Source organism: Salvia hispanica, unplaced genomic scaffold (assembly GCF_023119035.1).
Source record: "Salvia hispanica cultivar TCC Black 2014 unplaced genomic scaffold, UniMelb_Shisp_WGS_1.0 HiC_scaffold_32, whole genome shotgun sequence".
NCBI lineage: Eukaryota > Viridiplantae > Streptophyta > Magnoliopsida > Lamiales > Lamiaceae > Salvia > Salvia hispanica.
This window is the reverse complement of record NW_025952047.1, coordinates 35120-52653: the sequence shown is the minus strand read 5'-3', so window position 1 is coordinate 52653 and position 17534 is coordinate 35120. Positions and strand designations below refer to the sequence as shown.

General features: G+C 39.2%; 4 protein-coding genes and 1 pseudogene across 4 annotated transcripts; 2 read left to right on the top strand and 3 right to left on the bottom strand.

The window, feature by feature from the left end:
- The first annotated feature begins 590 nt into the window (after positions 1–590).
- Positions 591–3179, top strand: LOC125198892 (annotated as a pseudogene).
- Positions 3180–3540: 361 nt separating this feature from the next.
- Positions 3541–4785, bottom strand: LOC125198893 (rhomboid-like protein 14, mitochondrial). The gene has a single exon (XM_048097140.1). It carries the CDS (start codon positions 4353–4355, stop codon positions 3669–3671), a length of 687 nt encoding a protein of 228 aa, XP_047953097.1. The 5' UTR covers positions 4356–4785; the 3' UTR covers positions 3541–3668.
- LOC125198891 (zinc finger CCCH domain-containing protein 56-like) lies at positions 4750–5376 on the top strand (the record flags this gene model as incomplete). The annotated part of the gene is made up of 2 exons (XM_048097139.1): positions 4750–5251; positions 5330–5376. Coding segments are annotated over 2 exons (549 nt in total), but the record flags the coding sequence as incomplete, so codon positions are not given.
- A 575-nt stretch (positions 5377–5951) lies between these two features.
- LOC125198890 (polyamine oxidase 2-like) lies at positions 5952–7269 on the bottom strand. Its single transcript, XM_048097138.1, has 7 exons — positions 7260–7269; positions 7062–7177; positions 6935–6939; positions 6780–6893; positions 6367–6454; positions 6156–6241; positions 5952–6075 (listed from the first exon to the last, which is right to left on the bottom strand). The coding sequence occupies exons 1-7, from the start codon at positions 7267–7269 to the stop codon at positions 5952–5954; spliced, it is 543 nt and encodes a 180-aa protein (XP_047953095.1).
- Positions 6826–9334, bottom strand: LOC125198894. The gene is made up of 7 exons (XM_048097141.1): positions 9186–9334; positions 8987–9079; positions 7897–7967; positions 7737–7799; positions 7419–7670; positions 6979–7177; positions 6826–6893 (listed from the first exon to the last, which is right to left on the bottom strand). Exons 1-5 carry the CDS (start codon positions 9262–9264, stop codon positions 7419–7421), a joined length of 558 nt encoding a protein of 185 aa, XP_047953098.1. The 5' UTR covers positions 9265–9334; the 3' UTR covers positions 6826–6893; positions 6979–7177.
- Positions 9335–17534: the final 8200 nt, after the last annotated feature.

The window sequence follows — 17534 nt, the reverse complement described above, 5'->3', positions numbered from 1 at the left end:
TGAAGAAGGAAATATACATGGAGGCACCGCCTGGTTTCTCAGGTGACTTCAAGACGGGAGAAGGATGTAGATTGAAGAAAACTGTGTACGGACTAAAGCAATCTCCGAGAGTCTGGTTCGGAATTTTTCCGATGCAATGAAAAGTTATGGGTATAGGCAGAGTAATTCAAATCACACCTTGTTTTTGAAGAAAATTGAAGAGAAACCTACTTGCCTAATAGTGTACGTCGATGACATGATTATTACAGGAGATGATGAGGAGGAAATCAAGCAGTTGAAGGAGAATCTCTTCAAAGAATTTGAGATGAAAGACTTGGGTGACTTGAAATATTTTTGGGAATAGAGGTTCTTCGATCTCCACGAGGGATATTTCTGAGGCAAAAGAAGTGTATTTTGGACATCCTAGCATAGACAGGACTACTCGAGTGTAAGCCAGCTGATACACCAATCATGTTGAATCATGGGTTGCAAATACGAGATGGAGTTGAGCCGGGAGACCGTGGGCGATACCAACGCCTAGTTGGGAAACTTATCTACCTTTCTCATACTAGACCTGATATTGCCTACGCCGTAGGAGTCGTAAGTCAATTATGCATCAACCTCAGGCAGAACATTTGGAAGCTGCGCTGCGAATAGTCCGATATTTGAAGGGAACAGTTGGACATGGAGTAGTGTTCAAGAAGAATGGAAATCTAGAAGTCCATGGATACACTGATGCTGACTGGGCAGGCAATCCAGTGGACAGAAGATCGACCTCGGGATATTTCACATTCGTTGGGGGAAACCTGGTGACATGGAAAAGCAAGAAAAGAGTGGTTGCGCTGTCAAGTGCAGAAGCAGAATTTAGAGGGATTAAAAGTGGGTTGACTGAGATTTTGTGGTTGAAAAAATTATTGACAGAGATTGATTTCCCTCCCGGAAAATGCCAACTATATTGTGATAACAAGGCGGCAATAAGTATCTCAGAAAATCCAGTACAACACGACAGAACAAAAGCATGTGGAGGTAGATAGACACTTCATCAAGGAGAAGATTGAGACTGGCATTGTCGAGTTGCCATTTGTATGGTCTGAAGATCAGTTGGCCGATATATTGACAAAAGCTGTTAACTCAAGAAGCTTTTAAGATGTTCTCGGCAAATTGAGTATCGGCGACCCCACTACTCAATTTGAGGGGGAGTGTTAGAAAATAGATAATATATTAGCTTGGAGATCAAGAAATGTATTAGCTTGGAGGAGAAGAAACATATTAGCTTAGAGGCTAAGAAATACATTAGCTTGGTGCCCAAGAATACTTGGAGCACAAGTTTTGTAATACCCTATATAAGGGTGTCATATTATTGAAGAAATCAATCAAGCCATATACAAATATTCTAGTCTATGCCATTTAACACCAATTTCCCTTCTAACTTCCCATCCTGCCTCCTCGCGAACTGATCCATCATTTCATGCATCCGTTTCTCCATCGCCTCCATCATCGACTTCCTCTCCGACTCCGCACCTCGCGTCGCCGAATTCATGTCCGGAGATCGAAAGCTCTGAATACCACTTGATGTGGTTTTAGCTCAATCTTAGCTGAAACTCACAATCTCACCGATCGGCACCGATCAAACAATGCGCAATAGATCAAATTCACACAAAATAGAACTCACAATAACGAATGATAGGAATAGAAGAGGATTTTGATTGAATATAAGAAGTAACAATACAATGGGAAAGAGAATTGAACGAGAGAACTGCTTTGGATCTACGATCCTTGGCCTATGACAATCACACAAATAACATGCCTAGAAAGGTGATGACCCGATCCTTTTATAGTTTCCAACGTGTGTCTCGCCACCTCACGCGTCCATGCTATTCACGTGCACTTAGCCACCTCATCATAACCGCCTTGCCAGCTCATTCCAACCGTCTGCCACCTCACACCACCAACCGCCTTGCCAGCTCATCACCACCAACGGCCTTATTCCATCCTTGCCTCGTTTATTAAGTACTCAACTTCCTACTCTTACGTTGCATGCCGCACCGAACCCTCCACGGCCGTCATAGTCGTGAATTTCTTATGGATCTTTTTTCCAGCTATCATGCTGATTTTGGTCTTAAATTTGTCTGGCTTAACAATTTCTGCCCTCATCTGCATGACTAAACACTTGCTACTGTCATATTTGTCCACTGGGTCATGACATTCTCATGGCTACAATGCTTAATGGAGCAGCAATTATGGATGGAGCATTACTGTTGATAGCTGCCAATGAAAGTTGTCCTCAACCTCGACATCAGAACATTTAGCTGCTGTGGAAATCATGCGTCTCCAACATATTTCCCACCTTTGGTCATTTTTTTCTCTATTCTAGTTGCATGTACATCTTTCTGTAACAGCGCATATGCACTGATTTACCCTAGTTGCATAACATTGTTTTCTCCTGTATCTTAAGTGAACAGTTTCTATATGCAACCTAGTCATCTATGGTGCTAATGTAATGGAGCCATTGCATTGTACTTGCAGGGTGTGTTGAAAGTAAATCAGTTTATTGAGGTCCGTCCTGGTATTGTTGTCAAAGATGAGAACGATAACATCAGGTGTACACCTATATACTCCAGGATAGTATCCTAGTATGCTGAGCAGAATGAATTGCAATTTGCTGTTCCTGGAGGCCTTATTGGAGTTTGAACAACAATGGACCCCTCACTTACTCGTGCTGATAGGTTGGTCGGCCAGGTTCTTGGAGAAGTTGGTTTACCTGAAGTGTATGTGGAGCTAGAGGTAAGGGCATCTCCTGGTAGAAGTTGTCCTTGGGTTCATATTTAGTGCTAGTGATTTTTTCTGTTATGGGATGATTTGGTAAAGGTTCTAAAACTAATCTGTTCAAACCCCAAGTTAATTTCTTTCTGCTGAGGCGGCTGCTGGGTGTCAGGACAAAGGACACAGAGAGGCAGGGTAAGGTGACAAAGCTGACAAAGGGAGAGATGCTAATGTTGAACATAGGATCTATGTAGACTGGAGCTCGTGTTGTTGCTGTCAAGAATGTGTTTGCAAAGCTGCAGCTCACTTCACCTGTGTGCACCAGTAAAGGAGAAAAAATTGCTTTGAGCAGAAGAATTGATAGGCATTGGCGTCTGGTTGGCTGGGGTCAAATTCAAGCTGGTATCACTCTTGATGTTCCGCCCTGCCCCATCTAAAATGTCACCAGTAAGCAAGGTATTGGGATGTGGGAGGGCTGACAATTGCTGGGAACAATTTTTGTTCATCGTAGGAGAAAAGATTGCCTATTGTCTTGGATACTTTTGTTGTGATGATTTTCATTACTTTTTGGAGTTCATATTGTTATCTCAGCTGTTTTCTATGCATTATAGGTGCTCAGTTACTAACTACTAAATCAATGCGTTTTTAAGCAAATCCTCTTCAATGGGGCGAGTTAATTCATCTTATTATGATACGTTGGCTCACATTTTGCTTCAAGACTTTGATTATTCATTTTGTTCCATCTTAATTGTTTATAGATGTATCGCACTATTTCTGAGAACACAAGATTAATTTGTTCTTGAACTCGAGCAATCTTCTATACGTGAAATAACATAGTCGATACATACTAGAAAATCATGATTACATTTACAATCCAGCCAATGTCGAGTAATCTCTCCTCTTGCCGACTTCCACTGCGTCTTTTATCACCATCTACCAAATCTCTGGACTCTCCGCTGTCGTAGTTCCTCAAGCGAAATGGATTCACTTGTGGGTGTGGGTGCAAATCCATCGCCATTACTTTCTGTCCCACACATCTCGCAGACACTTGACAAGCTTGGGTATGTACATGCTCCACAACTCCATACACCCGGTGTCTCGCCTCCTTGGAGAGTTCCCCTTCTAAACACACGGCCAGATGAAGGCCGCAAGCACATACTGTTGAGAAATCTTAACGGCCAACCTAACAGATGGGTGACACCCCTCATTATCTTCACACACGGGTTAACACCGGATCGTGCCCCCTTGAGGTATACATAGGTGATTCCAGCAAGAATTCCTCCAAGATGACCCAGAAATGAGACTCCAGGTACTAACATTTGAATGAGAACAAGTTCTGCCCATGCAGCATAACGTGCAGGGACAATGAGTCCGTGCACATATGTATAGCTGTCCGACTGAGAGTAGAGAACAACTTTCATGGCAAAAAGCACACCAGAGAATCCCACGGCATATTCATTGTAGTAGGGTCTGTCATAGTGAAGGAGCAAAAGAAATTTGGCTAGCAGTAACGTAGACATACCAAGTAGAGCTGGGGTCAAATTCATTGATGCAAATTCCACACTACCCATTGCACTCTCCAACTGTATTCCCTTCCACAGTAGGGATAACATATTGTATATACAACATGCGGTTCACCTGTGTGGTACAATGCAGATAAAATAAGGCGCTTCAAATCCTTGTTCTGCTCAAACCAATTCAATAACCAAATTAGAAATCTACGTGCCCTATACTTTGAATTCTAAGCAAAACATACATCTGAAGTAAGTATTCTCTTTAAGATGAAATTTGAGTGGGACAGTAAGGCATAAATAATTGTTAAAATAGTCAAAACAGATAAATCATTTATAAGCTGGAATGCTGGATACGCCAGTGTCCATTCCCGAATCATCTCTGTTCATGATCGTAACCACCTTCAAAAAAAGGGTATTTCTCTCTGTTTCCATTTTCTCATTTCTGAAGCACATTTCACTCTTAATCTGAATCAAGCTTGGTTTTCAGCGTTAACATGAACGCAACGACGATGGTCAAATTTCTGGGCCAGTTAATTTTGTCAGCAAAATTGCAAATGATCATCGTCTCCAGCCACGAAACCCTAATCATGGCTTCAAGAGACCGAGGCCGAGAACTCCCCTCACAGTAAACAGGTCAAAGCTCTCGATTCCTTACAAATCAGAAATGTGCAATCTGTTACAAATGGGCAAGTATTACTACGGCGAAAACTGCCATTTTGCTCACAATCTGCGTCAAATCAGAGGGTTGGAGCCATTTAGTAAGAGAAGTCGTTTATTTTCTGGTGAAAGGGGTTGCAACTATCATCCTCATCAGAGTGTTGGGAGAGATGAGGGTGGCTTGAACAGAGTGAGTGCTAGAGGCGGAGGAGAATCGATTGAGTGCAGACGTTTGAGTCGGAGAGAAGGATACAAGACGAAGCTTTGTGCCAGGTGGGAGGAGAGGTTTGGCAGCTGCCCTTATGGGGACAAATGTAACTTTGCTCATGGGAAAGAAGGTGGGTTGTTTAATCAGTTCTTGTCTCCAGCCTCCTTATGTAACCATTTCCTTACTTGAATCTATATGTTTTTCTTAGTTGGAGAAGTTGAATGGCTGCATATGCTAACACATTCATTACTTTGATGGACATAACTTCAACTGCCTGGTTACTATGCAGAGCTGAAAAGGAGGCCTGATTCCAGGTCGATGCTTGATTCACCACCCACCTTTGCAGGATCGTGTAAGATGGGAATCGAGACTGCTAAGGAGGAAGACGGATTCCATATCATGAAGTGGAACATTGAAAAGATCATTGAAAAGACGGATTCCAGGTCGATGCTTGATTCACCACCCACCTTTGCAGGATCGTGTAAGAAAGACGGATTCCATATCATGAAGTGGAACATTAAAAAGATCAGTGAAGTCTATGCCGATTGGGTGGTCCCATTGAGTGCAGTTGGGAGATAGCTGCATGCCTGCACACATCCCTTGTTAATGTGCCATGTTAAAAATAGAAAAAGCCTCATTTTGTTAGCCCAGATACTTGAAGCAAAATGTTTGTCGCAGCCTTGTCTAATAGATGCCTTTTACTTTCAGTTTTTGTAGTAGCTCTTGTAATTCTGATAGCATTTTGCAATGGGAGAAATGCATTGCATTTTGCAGAGTTTAAACATATGTTGGAGATTTACAAATAGATAATAATCAGTTCGCAAACAAAATTATAAGCACGAGCAAGCAACCTGGTCCCAGCCTCTAAGTGAGATAGTATCAGCATCAGCAGCAAACCAGCCTTCCATTCTGCAGAGGTACCACAGTAACACCTTATGATCAACTCCTTCCAACCTACAAATGCACCAACCTCTTAACAAATGTCACAATATCAGAATCAAATATAAGGTTCCAAGATTTGATGAATGCAGTACCTTAGGTCCAGCCTCCTGTCAAAAACAATTGAGATTGCACGTTGGATAGACATGTCTTCTCTGAATTCCTGTCTGATAACATCAGTCTGAAAAAAAGAAAATTTATACCAAATAAGAAATCAGAACAACCAATATCTAGGGAAAAGGCTCTCTGTGGTATGGGAATGTAAAAAAAATTGAAGCGGTTAGAGAAAAGAAGGACGTTACGTGCCTCTTTCAAGATGGCCTCAAATGTTTCACCAACCTTTGCGACCAAGTCTTGAGGGACTTGATTACCATCCATGTCATAGAGAGCATAGCTGATAGAACAAATGGAAACCAATTACTATATCATTAAGGTAAATAATACAAGAAAGATGTTCAAATGGTCCAAATCATAGAACATTAACAGTAATTGAATCAACATGCAAAATAAATACAAACAATCAATGGCTTCAAAAGGCATACAGTAAAGTCTTTATTGAATCAAAGAACAAGAGTCGCATAACGCTGAAATAAGAAAAACTTATGATTGAGCGTTACTCCTTTCCAAGTTCTCAAATAACAAAGGAAGGAGATTAAACAAGAAATGTACGAATATATTCTTGAATGGCCACACTGCAGTTGCAAGGGGCAAAAGGGTACCTTTCTAAATTGTGGTCATACAAAACTGAGTTGTCCCCACTTGTCCAGTAAAGGGGTAGTCCCAATCTCCCAATGAGCGAAGCCAATGGGTTCTCATTGCCAACACCACGTAGCCTAAAGAAGAGTGCAGACAATAGTTAGCAAATGTAGCATACAATAACTGAAACACGAAGATGCTGTAGGAGAAAAGATTAATTACCATGATTAACCACTTTGTTCAGGACCCAAATCCACGGTTGTGAACACAGTAGCCGAAGGTCTGCATAAAGTGTACACATATACCTGAAACGAGGCATCATGAAGAGTCCGTGCAGCTGTAATTCCAGCAAAACCAGCACCTATGACGATAACTGATGGAGAGTTTGTGGATTTCCTCTCCAAGCTTGAATCGCAAAGATCTACAAAGTAAAATTCACTCAAGTTAACACTTTTAAAAGAGTACAGATATCTAAATAGATTGAATTGTTTCAGTTCCTATACAAGACTGCATGTCTCAAGACTCAACGCTAACAAGTGGCTCGAATAACTTATGTTCCATTCATATCCAATACTGGGTCTATTGCACCATCAAAGGTAATTAGCTTGATTTGATGAGATAAAATTGTATATTTTCCTTTAAATTTTAATCAGAGATGAAACCTAAAGCTCGATGATTTTGGCCTTCCGTTTCTTTGATTCCCGACATGAAGAATCTCCTGCCTTCAACCTTTCTGAGCCAGCTTCAGAATCTGATTTGTGATTCCTGTCTTTTTCGCCATCACTGCAATCTTCGTCTTCTGATCCACTGCTGCTCTCCTCCAGACGAGCTGGTGGCTGATAACCGGCCATTGCAGACTCGGCTGCAGCAACTGCCTCCGGGGTGTGAAGATCAGCAATACCCAACATCAGATCCTGTCAACAAGAATAAATAACCATAAAGTCTCAAACTTTAACACAGTAGTACTATTTACCAATTACCATCTCGATGTATTTAGACTCATCTCCGCTGATCACTTCAATGTCATAGTTATCGGGGCGTTCCTGCATTTAGTAGGAACCACAGTCAGATATCGTGTTTGAGAAACTAACAATCAAATACTATAAAAGGTAGAAACTAGAAAGGGAAGCAAGATCATTCCTTTGCATCCTCCATCAGTTTCTTGTTCGATTCTGATAAAACTCCTAAGAAGTCTTTCACCTTTCCCAGAACTGCAAGTAGCAAGAGACTTTCCCCCATTACTATCGAACCAGATTTCACCCAAGGACACACAAGTTCAGTTATTGAAACCACATGCTGCACAATTAGCATACAAAACATATACAAAGAGTAGTCAAGAATGTAATCATCTAATGGTAGAACCACTTAAGAAACAAGAACCCCGACCAGATAACTGCTATGACAAATCAAACCTCATACGATACGACACGTTTATACATGCAAAAAAATGCTGGTTTCCAGCACCCGGTGAACATAATAGACCCCTCGTCTCAAAACTAACAACTTCAGCAAATCACTTCATCACATGCAATTGGTTGGATCAACAGCCTCTTCCTTTCAAATCTATACATCTCCAAGCATAAAAGCGTTGCCGGTTTTTCAGCCCCACATGTTATAATAGGTACCTTACCTCAAGGCTCAAACAGATCAAATTCATCATCATATGCAACTGATTTGGATTAATTGCCTATTACATGAAGTCTACATATCCAGCAATGCCACTCTTTTGCAGCACCAGGATCACACAACTAACGGTGGAGCATTAAACTAACAATCTGAGGATAAGTTGTCAAGAAACTTAAGATCAAACCTAAAGCAGTTACCATAACCCTAAACAGCTTGTCTAAGTTCTTGTGTTCGGTATAATCAGAGTAAAAACATGACTCAACCTATCCTACCAAAACATGAGCTTGCTTTATTAAACAATGTTAAAAATCCACAACAGAAGCAAAGACACCATTTTTGCAATGAGATTTTCTACAAGCATCACAGTAGACCAACAACCTGAAGTAAATTATTGATTAAAGACATCAATTAACTTATTTTCCCAAAACATGAGCTTGATTTCTGAATGTTAAAAGTCCACAACTAAAGCAAAGGCAGCAATTTTGCAATGATATTTTCTACTACAATTTTGGGCAATACACCAACAATCTGAAGTGAATTATTGATTAAAAAACAAGAGAGCCGATAATTTTGAAGAAAACACAAAGGGCTTATCATTCAATACATTGGCTCTTGGGCAGAGGTACCATGGTGGGCTTCTGACGAGAAGCATCAGAAGGAGTAAAGGTGGGATCTTTCTTGCATACAAAGAGTGATTCTGCAAAATTGGCGCACGCAAATCTTGGCTGAGCATTAAGAAGAGGGCAAAACAAGAAAGCTGAAGAGAGAGAAAGGAGTATAAATAGAGACATGGATTCTGGTACCTAAGTTTGAGGTGGAAGAGACGCCGCCTCGCTTGGCCTCCAGCTCCAAGAGGTCTTTATTACTACTGTGTTCCGCCATTGAAACTGTGCAGAGGAGAGAAAGAGAGGGAGAGTAGGCGATGGAGAGACCGAGAGAGAAAGTGGGTAGATATTATTTGGGCTTTATGCTATTCGTTTAACATAATATGGGCTAATAATGTTCTTCTACTATTGGGCTTAACATTGCTATTTTTTAAATTAAAATAAGTTGTACATAAAATTTCTTGATGTGGAAATCTTGAACTTTTGGATCAATTTTGTAGGAGCATGTGAGATTGGTGTAAATCTTGAGATTAGGGATGGCCATTCGACTTTTCTCTTCGTTGTTTTTTTTCTCAAATTGGATCGAACCGAAAAATTATTTTTTAAAGATTTAAAGCATAATCAAATAAAATAATAAATAGTTTATATTATAGTTTATTTTATCTATATTATATATAAAAAATATACTCCCTCCGTTTCACCATAGTTGAGTCATTTTACCATTTCGGGAAGTTTCTTCATAGTTGAGTCGTTTCCAAATATAGTAATTATTTTCTCTTTCTCACGTTACTCTCTCCTACTTTTTTCTCTCTACTTTATTCACTTTCTACTTTATTCTCTCCACCTTTTTCTCTCTCATACTTATTTTATCTATTTATTCAACACACTCAACGTCCCTTCTTAAACTCCGTGCCGAAAAGTTCCGCCTCAACTATGGTGAAACGGAGGGAGTATTAAATTTCACGATCTTTATATATCAAATTTTCCAAATGTTAAAATTGAACCAAACCGAAATAAAAATTTAATTTTTGAGTATTTTGCTCACCTCTACTCCCATTGTTGATGAACGAAACACAAATCGAAAAAGAAAACGCCCCGAAGGGCTTATGATTTCCAGGCTCTACACACCACAGCCTATAGCCCTTCACGCTTGGCTGATACCCCAACATAACACACCTTTGTGCCCTTGCATCAAGCTTAGATTGCTTCAGATGTGCATAGGCCTTACAGCCAAAAATTCTGAGATGGGAATAATCACCAAATTCCCCATACCATCTGAAATTTGGAGTATCACCTCCAATGCTGGAAGATGGGCACATATTCATTAACTTTACTACTGTAGAAGCAGCTTCAGCCCAAAATTTCTTCTCCATTCCAGATGCCAGCAACATAGACCTCACCCTCTCAAGGATTGTCCTATTAGCTCTCTCTGCAACTCCATTCTGTTGAGGATTTAGAGGCACAGTCCTATGCCTTTTAATTCCCTTCTCAAGATAGAAATTTTCAAATTCATTTGATAGAAATTCTAGGCCATTGTCTGTTCTTAAGCGTTTCAAACAATCCCTCTTTTCAGTTTCCATCATTTTGCACCAATCTCTGAATTTCCCAAAGGCCTCACTCTTCTCCTTCAACACATACAACCAAATTTTTCTAGAATAGTCATCTATTATGCTCATGTAATATCTCCCTCCCCCCACAGAATTTACAGGAGCAGGACCCCAAAGGTCACTGTGAGCATAATCTAAAGGAGCTGATGAAGTATGCTTACCTTTGGGATAAGATAGTTTCTTAGATTTTTCCAAAATACACCCTCACAGGTTTGATCATTCTTCTTTCCATCACTGCTGATCACCTTCCTTTTCACCAGTTGATCAATACTCCCGAAGGCAGGATGGCCTAGCCTCTGATGCCAGCACTTTACTGATTCAGCTTTTATAGAGTTTAGTTCACCATGTTTGACCACAGTGGCATCCAAGTAATACAGACTACCCTTCCTCTCAGCTTGCAATATCATTTCTCCACCTAGCCCTACAACCATCACACCCTTTGAGGAGCAGAAGGAATACCCTTTTTCTTTCAAGTGCACCAAGTGAAATCAAGTTTCTTTTGACTTCAGGGATATATCTCACTTCAGTAAGAATTTTGATTGATCTATCAGAAAGCCTCAGCCTAATATTTCCAATCCCATCAACTTTACACACCTGATTATTTCCAGAACCACCGAGCCCTCTGCCTCAGTAATAGAATCAAACCAACAGATCTTTGAACATATATGGAAGCTGCATCATGAGTCAAGAATCCAGGAGCTCTCTTCTACCTCCTCCATTATGTTAAGAGCATGAGCATTCTCCACTTCTTGCACACAATCAGAGGTTTGCTTATTTGTAGCAGCTTCTTCTTCCACGCGAAGCAGTCTCGTTTCAAATGCCCTGGCTTCTTGCACCAGTGGCAGGATCTTGTCTCCTTTTGATCCTTAGAACTAGGCTTAGTAGAGTCCTTCTTGCCTCCTTTTTTGGACTTGAATTTCTTGATATTCAGATTCTTGCCCTTTCACATCTTGATGTCTGCCCATACCCTTCTGCAGTTCTTTTGCCATCAAAGCTGAGTGAACTTCAGCCAGAGTTATTGGCTTATCTCTCCCATATAGTATAGCATCTTGCATCTGGTCATATGACTTCGGCTAGGCATTCAACACAAGAATCGCCTTGTCTTCAACGCTCATCTTAACATCCACAACCTCTAGGTCATCTACTGATTTTGTGAAATCGTCGTATTTTTCCATAATCGACTTATCCTCCATAAAGCAATAGGAATACAGCCTTCTCTTATGGTAAAGTCGATTAGCTAAAGACTTAACCCAGATTTAATTCATCCAGTTTCTTGAGAATTCCACCTGCGGTGGTTTCATCTTGCACTTCCCGCAATACTTTATCCCCAAGACAGAGGATCACCGCACTATGCGCCTTCATCGACACCTCTTCCTATCGTTGCTTCGCTTTCTCATCGAGCGGTGTTTTCCCCTTCTCCTCTGGATCTTTGGCCTGTAACGCACTCGCTAATCCTTGCTGGATCAATAGAGCTTTCATCTTCATCTTCCAGAGCCCATAGTCATTCTTGCCATTGAATTTCTCTGCTTCAAATCGCGAAGCCATTCTCGACCAATCTCCGAACTTCTCCGAACAAAACACTTCCCGCAGACGGTGCCACTTGGTGGCGAGAACGTCCGGAATCGATTGAGCAACAAGTGTAAAACAAGAACAAGAATTGAATTGGAACGGAAGAGGAATCTTGAATATATTCTGTGAATCAAAACTTGAGTACCAGTACAAATTGAATTAGAGAATTGGGGATTAAAACCCTTACTCTTCGACTAAGTAAGAAAAGGCAAAACAAAAAAGGAAAAACAAACGGTCCAGATTCAATCTATCTATCTGAAACTGATCTCACGGCTGACATTAAAAGTTCACATCTGAACTAAAAACGTGCTCCAGCTTGAGCAACTTTCCCTCTCATGACTGACCTCAGCAGCCAACCATCTTCACATGGACAAAGTGATCGGAAGAGAGCGATATCTCTCAATTGCCCTATTTGGATGCCATTGTGACAGAGACATTTCGGCTCCACCCGGTGGGCACGATGTTAGCCCCCCATAATGCGATGCAAGACTGTAACGTTGCAGGCTACGACATATCAAAGGGGACGACTATCTTTGTCAACGTGTGCATGGAGCATAGGCAGGGACCCTGGGGTGTGGGACTCCCCTGATGAGTTCCTGCCTGAGAGGTTTCTAGGAAAGGAAACAAATGCGCGGGGGAGCAACTTTGCATTGCTCCCATTTGGCTCGGGTAGGCGGGTATGTCGGACTTAAGGTCGTTCGCATGATGCTGACTAATTTGTTGCATGGATTTAACCTAAAATTTGTCGATGACATGAGGCCAGAAGATGTGTTTCTCGAAGAGTGCATGGATTTAACCTAAAATTTCCCTACTCATGGAACCTACTCTGCCATCACGTCTTTACGAATTACTATATGTTATTTCTCGATGAGTGTATTAAATGGTCTAGTTGGTGGAATGGACAAGTTGACAATTAATTTATAAAATTTAATATGCGCTAGCTATTTTTGTAGTATATTTCATGAGTTAAAATGCTTGATATACTTTGTAGTATATTTCATGAGTTAAAATGCTTGATATACGTCTTACATCCTTCGGTCTTCATTAATTGGCACCGTTTTATTTTACTCAAGTTTTAAAAAATGTAGTGAAAAGTGGATGAAAAAAATTAGTGGAACGTGAATCCTAATTTTATATATTAATTTTATAATAACATGTGAGTGGAATGTACAGTCCATAACCAAAAGTAGTAAAAAAATGGGTGTCAATTAATTAAAGACGAAAGAAAAAGAAAACTAAAATCAATTAACGAGGGATGGAAGGAGTATTTAATATTATTATGTGTGTATACCACATTTCTTTTAAGTACATATATTTTGAATGGTTAAAAACAAGTACTAGTATAATATGTTATGTGAATTATTAAAAATTATGGGATTAATTGATGTATCCTAAAACAAATACTACCCCGTCTCACAGTATGAGTCATATTTGATGTGCACAAGTTTTAAGAAATGTAAAGAATAGTGAATTGAAAAAGTTAGTGTAATATGAGATCCATTTTTTTACATTGGTTTTACATTAGAGTGTGAGTGAGATGAATAGTGGAATGTGAGACATACCTACCATTTACAGTAAAAGTGAAATATGACAAAATGTGACTCTTATTGTGAGACGAACCGAAATGACAAAATGTGACTCTTATTATAGGACGCAGGGAGCAAATCCTACATTACATGGGACGTCGGGAGTAAATCCTACTCCGTATATTATATGGGAAATAAAACTATAAATAAATACATTAAATTCATTTTACGAAAGCTCAATTTCGATGGTCAATAAATTTATGGGCCATATTCGGCCTATAGTTTTGGGCATAAAATGCAGCTTTAGTGGCCCAAAATACAAAATGAACCTAAACAAATACTACCTCCATCCCACATAATTTTACCAAGTATTCCATTTTAATCCGTCCCACATAATTTTACCCATTTCACTTTTAGCATTTTTGGTAGTGGGCCTACATTCCACTAACTCATTCCTACTCACATTTTATTATAAAACCAATACTTTAAAACTAGGACCCAAATCCCACCAACTTTTTCAACTCACTTTCTATTATATTTCTTAAAACCCGTGCCAAGTCAAACTGTGTAAAATTATGTGGGACGGAGGGAGTATACACTATTTTTCTTTGTCTATAAGTAGGGGTGGTTCGGTAAGATATATCGTACCGTGAGTGTTATACCGCATACCGTACCGAAAGTTACGATGTAACAAAACACCATACTGATATCATACCGAATTTTTCGGTATACGAAAATTCGATAAGGTATTTTTTAATACCGTCACAATACCGTATTTTCGGTATACTGAACTGTGATACGACATACCGTTATACCTGTTATACTAGAAAAAAAAATTATTATACCCAAAATATTTTAAAAAAACAATTCTAGTGTTTAACTACCTCAAAAAGTCCAACATAATTAAACTTCATCACAATCAAATCTTGTTCATACAGTCATTCCTAAAGTTAGTATAAATATGTATATCGGTATACCGAAGCGTCGGTATATATCGACGATTCGATGTGCCTATATATACCGGTATACCGAAGATCCGTTATACCGCGGTATAGGAACTCTAATACTGTTACCGTACCGAATCTTTCGATACGGTTTCAAACCATACCGAAAATTGGTATTTTTGGTATTTATTCAATACATTAAATCTGGTATTTCGGTATAATTTCCCGTCCCTGGGTTTTATCATATGCATCATTTCTCAAAGGGAAAAAAACCAAAGAATTTAGAACCAAACTAAGTTTGAAATAGATGGAATAATCAAATATAAGAACTAGAATAACTATCCCAACTCTTTCGATATAAGAATGACAAATAATAGATCATTACTCATTACTTAAGGTGAACATCAGATTTCATTACTCATTACTTAAGGTGAACATCAGATTCTCAATGCTAAGATCTGCTACAGATGGATTAATGTATCCATTGTTGTACCCTGAGATTTGTTTTATGCAGCTAAAGGTTTACATAAACCAAACATTTGTAAACAACATCCACGAAGCATTTTCTTTGCAGAGAGACACGAATAAATGCCCAAGATGCTACCAAAATTCTACTAACATTTTACCATTTCAGCACAAAAATTAAAAATTCAAACTTGTAAAACAACAAATTCCGTGATTTAGTCACACATCCAAACCATTGCAATTATACGATGCAAAACATATTTGTTCGGATGGCATCAACGCCAATGATCACTACAAGAAAAACAGGCATTCCCGAGCACCAAGTGCTCGGAAATATAAGGCAAAATGCTCGGAAAATCGAGATATACCGAGCACTTTCCTAGCACCGCGAGTGCTCGGCTTTCGCTTCGTCGGAATTTTTATACGAGCACCTTAGAGTGCTCGGACATCCGAGCACCCGATTGTGCTCGAAAAATGCCGAGCACATTTGTAGGTGCTCGAAATATTCCGAGCACTTACGTGATTTTCAGATTTTGGAACATGGCGAGCACATACTCAGGTGCTCGGAATTTCCAAGCACCAATTTGTGGTCGAAAATTTCCGAGCACCGGTATGTGCTTGCAATTTTCCGAGCACTTAGGGGGAATGGAATATTTCCGAGCACTTTGGGGCAATGGAATAGTTCCAAGCACCTTGGTGCTCGGATATCTGGTTTATAAAAGTATTCTATTTTTTTTTAATTATTAATAAATTATATTTCAATTTATTGTATTTTCCTAAATCAGGAGTAATAATTAAATATGTAAAATAAACCAACTCAAAATGATATTATATTGAATTAAATTAAATTGGTTTACAGTCATTTGAATTTGAAATGCAAAAAATTTATGAATTTGAATACAAAGCATGATCTCGGGGACGTGGACGAGCACCAGAAAGAGGTATCATGTGTAAGACATGGAAGCTGGAAAGTACAACTTACAATAAAGATATCACACCATGGATGGAAGCATACTGCAACATCAAAGAGAATAGCATTACACTCAGGTAAATTCAATTGAATAAATAGTAAAACTCACTGATTATGGAACTTATCAGAGATGCAGCAGTCTCTCATGATCATTGTTTTCAAGAATAAGGCGCACACTCAACAACCAAATAATAGTATACCTCCACTATAGTTAACTAAGTTTCTCACACATAGCAAAATTAAAAGTTGTATAAGCTACAAGAATACATCTTAACATATATTTTCATGCCCAAACTAAGAAACAATGTTTAAATCCCCTAAATGCTTCATGTAAAACTGAACTGATTGAGTGTATTCTATAGGGTGAATTTGTGGATGCAGTGAAATGTTGTGAGGAAAATAATGAATGAAACTGATTAATAACTTTTTTCAGAAAGAGGATAGACTCACTTACCGACCCTAATCAAGTGGAGGTAGAGGAAACTCCCAACCCTTATGCCACAGAACTGCACTTGTAAATTTACAGAGCATCACAAAAATTCACTATTTCATTTATTCAAGCAATAAAAACTTCAATATCTTTATCATCTCAATGTTTTCCTTAATCTAACATATGTCATTGCTCAAAGTTTGCAAGAAAAGCTATGAGTCACAGTTAGTCACATTTGTTTATTCACACGATCACATCACAAAACTCAAAAATGTTTTCCTTAATCAAGCATACATGTTCATTGCTCAAAGAATGCAAGGAAATCTATATGAGTCACAGTTAGTTACATTTGTTTATTACCAATAGAGACGTTTGGAGCATTTATTTAGTCCATTCACATGATCAGATCACAAAACTCAACACTATACGAACATATTGCTTAGACAAATGAACCTAAGTAGCTGCCTCAATAGGAATACATTACACAGGCAAAAAAAATTACAACTAATAGGAATACATTACACAGAGGCAAAAAATTCAAACAATTGATCTTAAGCGATGACAGAAATTGAAAACTTCGAATGACCTCGACCTCGACCTCGACTCCACCAGCTTAACAATTTAATTTACAATTAATATACTCTCAATCAATCCATAGAATGACATCATAATCAATCAATCAAAGGAAAAATCAACGCGATCGAAACAGACTATGGTCTAATTGAATAAACTACCGAAAATTGACTCTTTGAGCGGAAGCAACCTGAATATCGGACCGAACGAAGAAGACTCCGTCGAGAGGAAACGTGATGACGTTGTTGAGAGTCTTCTTCTCTACATCGATCACCTGCAACACGTTTCCGGCGGCGGTTCCGAAAACCTGTGTGATTTTATGATGAATAGATGCTCCTTCTCGGTGGGAGTGGCGGGAAGGAAATGCAGGGTTTCTCAATCTCAATTTGCTGCATTGCTTTAGAAATATCTTTATTAACCCAAACTAAGAGTATATATCCAAGCAATTTTAAGGTGCTAGGCT

Bases quoted from the DNA above. Each gene is read 5' to 3' on its own strand.
- LOC125198893 (XM_048097140.1), bottom strand. From the start codon at position 4,355: ATGTTATCCCTACTGTGGAAGGGAATACAGTTGGAGAGTGCAATGGGT.
- LOC125198890 (XM_048097138.1), bottom strand. The intron at 6,455-6,779 runs GTACCCTTTTGC...TTGTTCTATCAG, and splicing joins TATGACCACAATTTAGAAAG to CTATGCTCTCTATGACATGG. The intron at 6,076-6,155 runs GTACTGCATTCA...GTGCATTTGTAG, and splicing joins GACAGGAGGCTGGACCTAAG to GTTGGAAGGAGTTGATCATA.
- LOC125198894 (XM_048097141.1), bottom strand. From the start codon at position 9,264: ATGGCGGAACACAGTAGTAATAAAGACCTCTTGGAGCTGGAGGCCAAG. The intron at 9,080-9,185 runs GTACCAGAATCC...CCAATTTTGCAG, and splicing joins CTCTTCCACCTCAAACTTAG to AATCACTCTTTGTATGCAAG. The intron at 7,671-7,736 runs GTAATTGGTAAA...TCTTGTTGACAG, and splicing joins AGTCTAAATACATCGAGATG to GATCTGATGTTGGGTATTGC.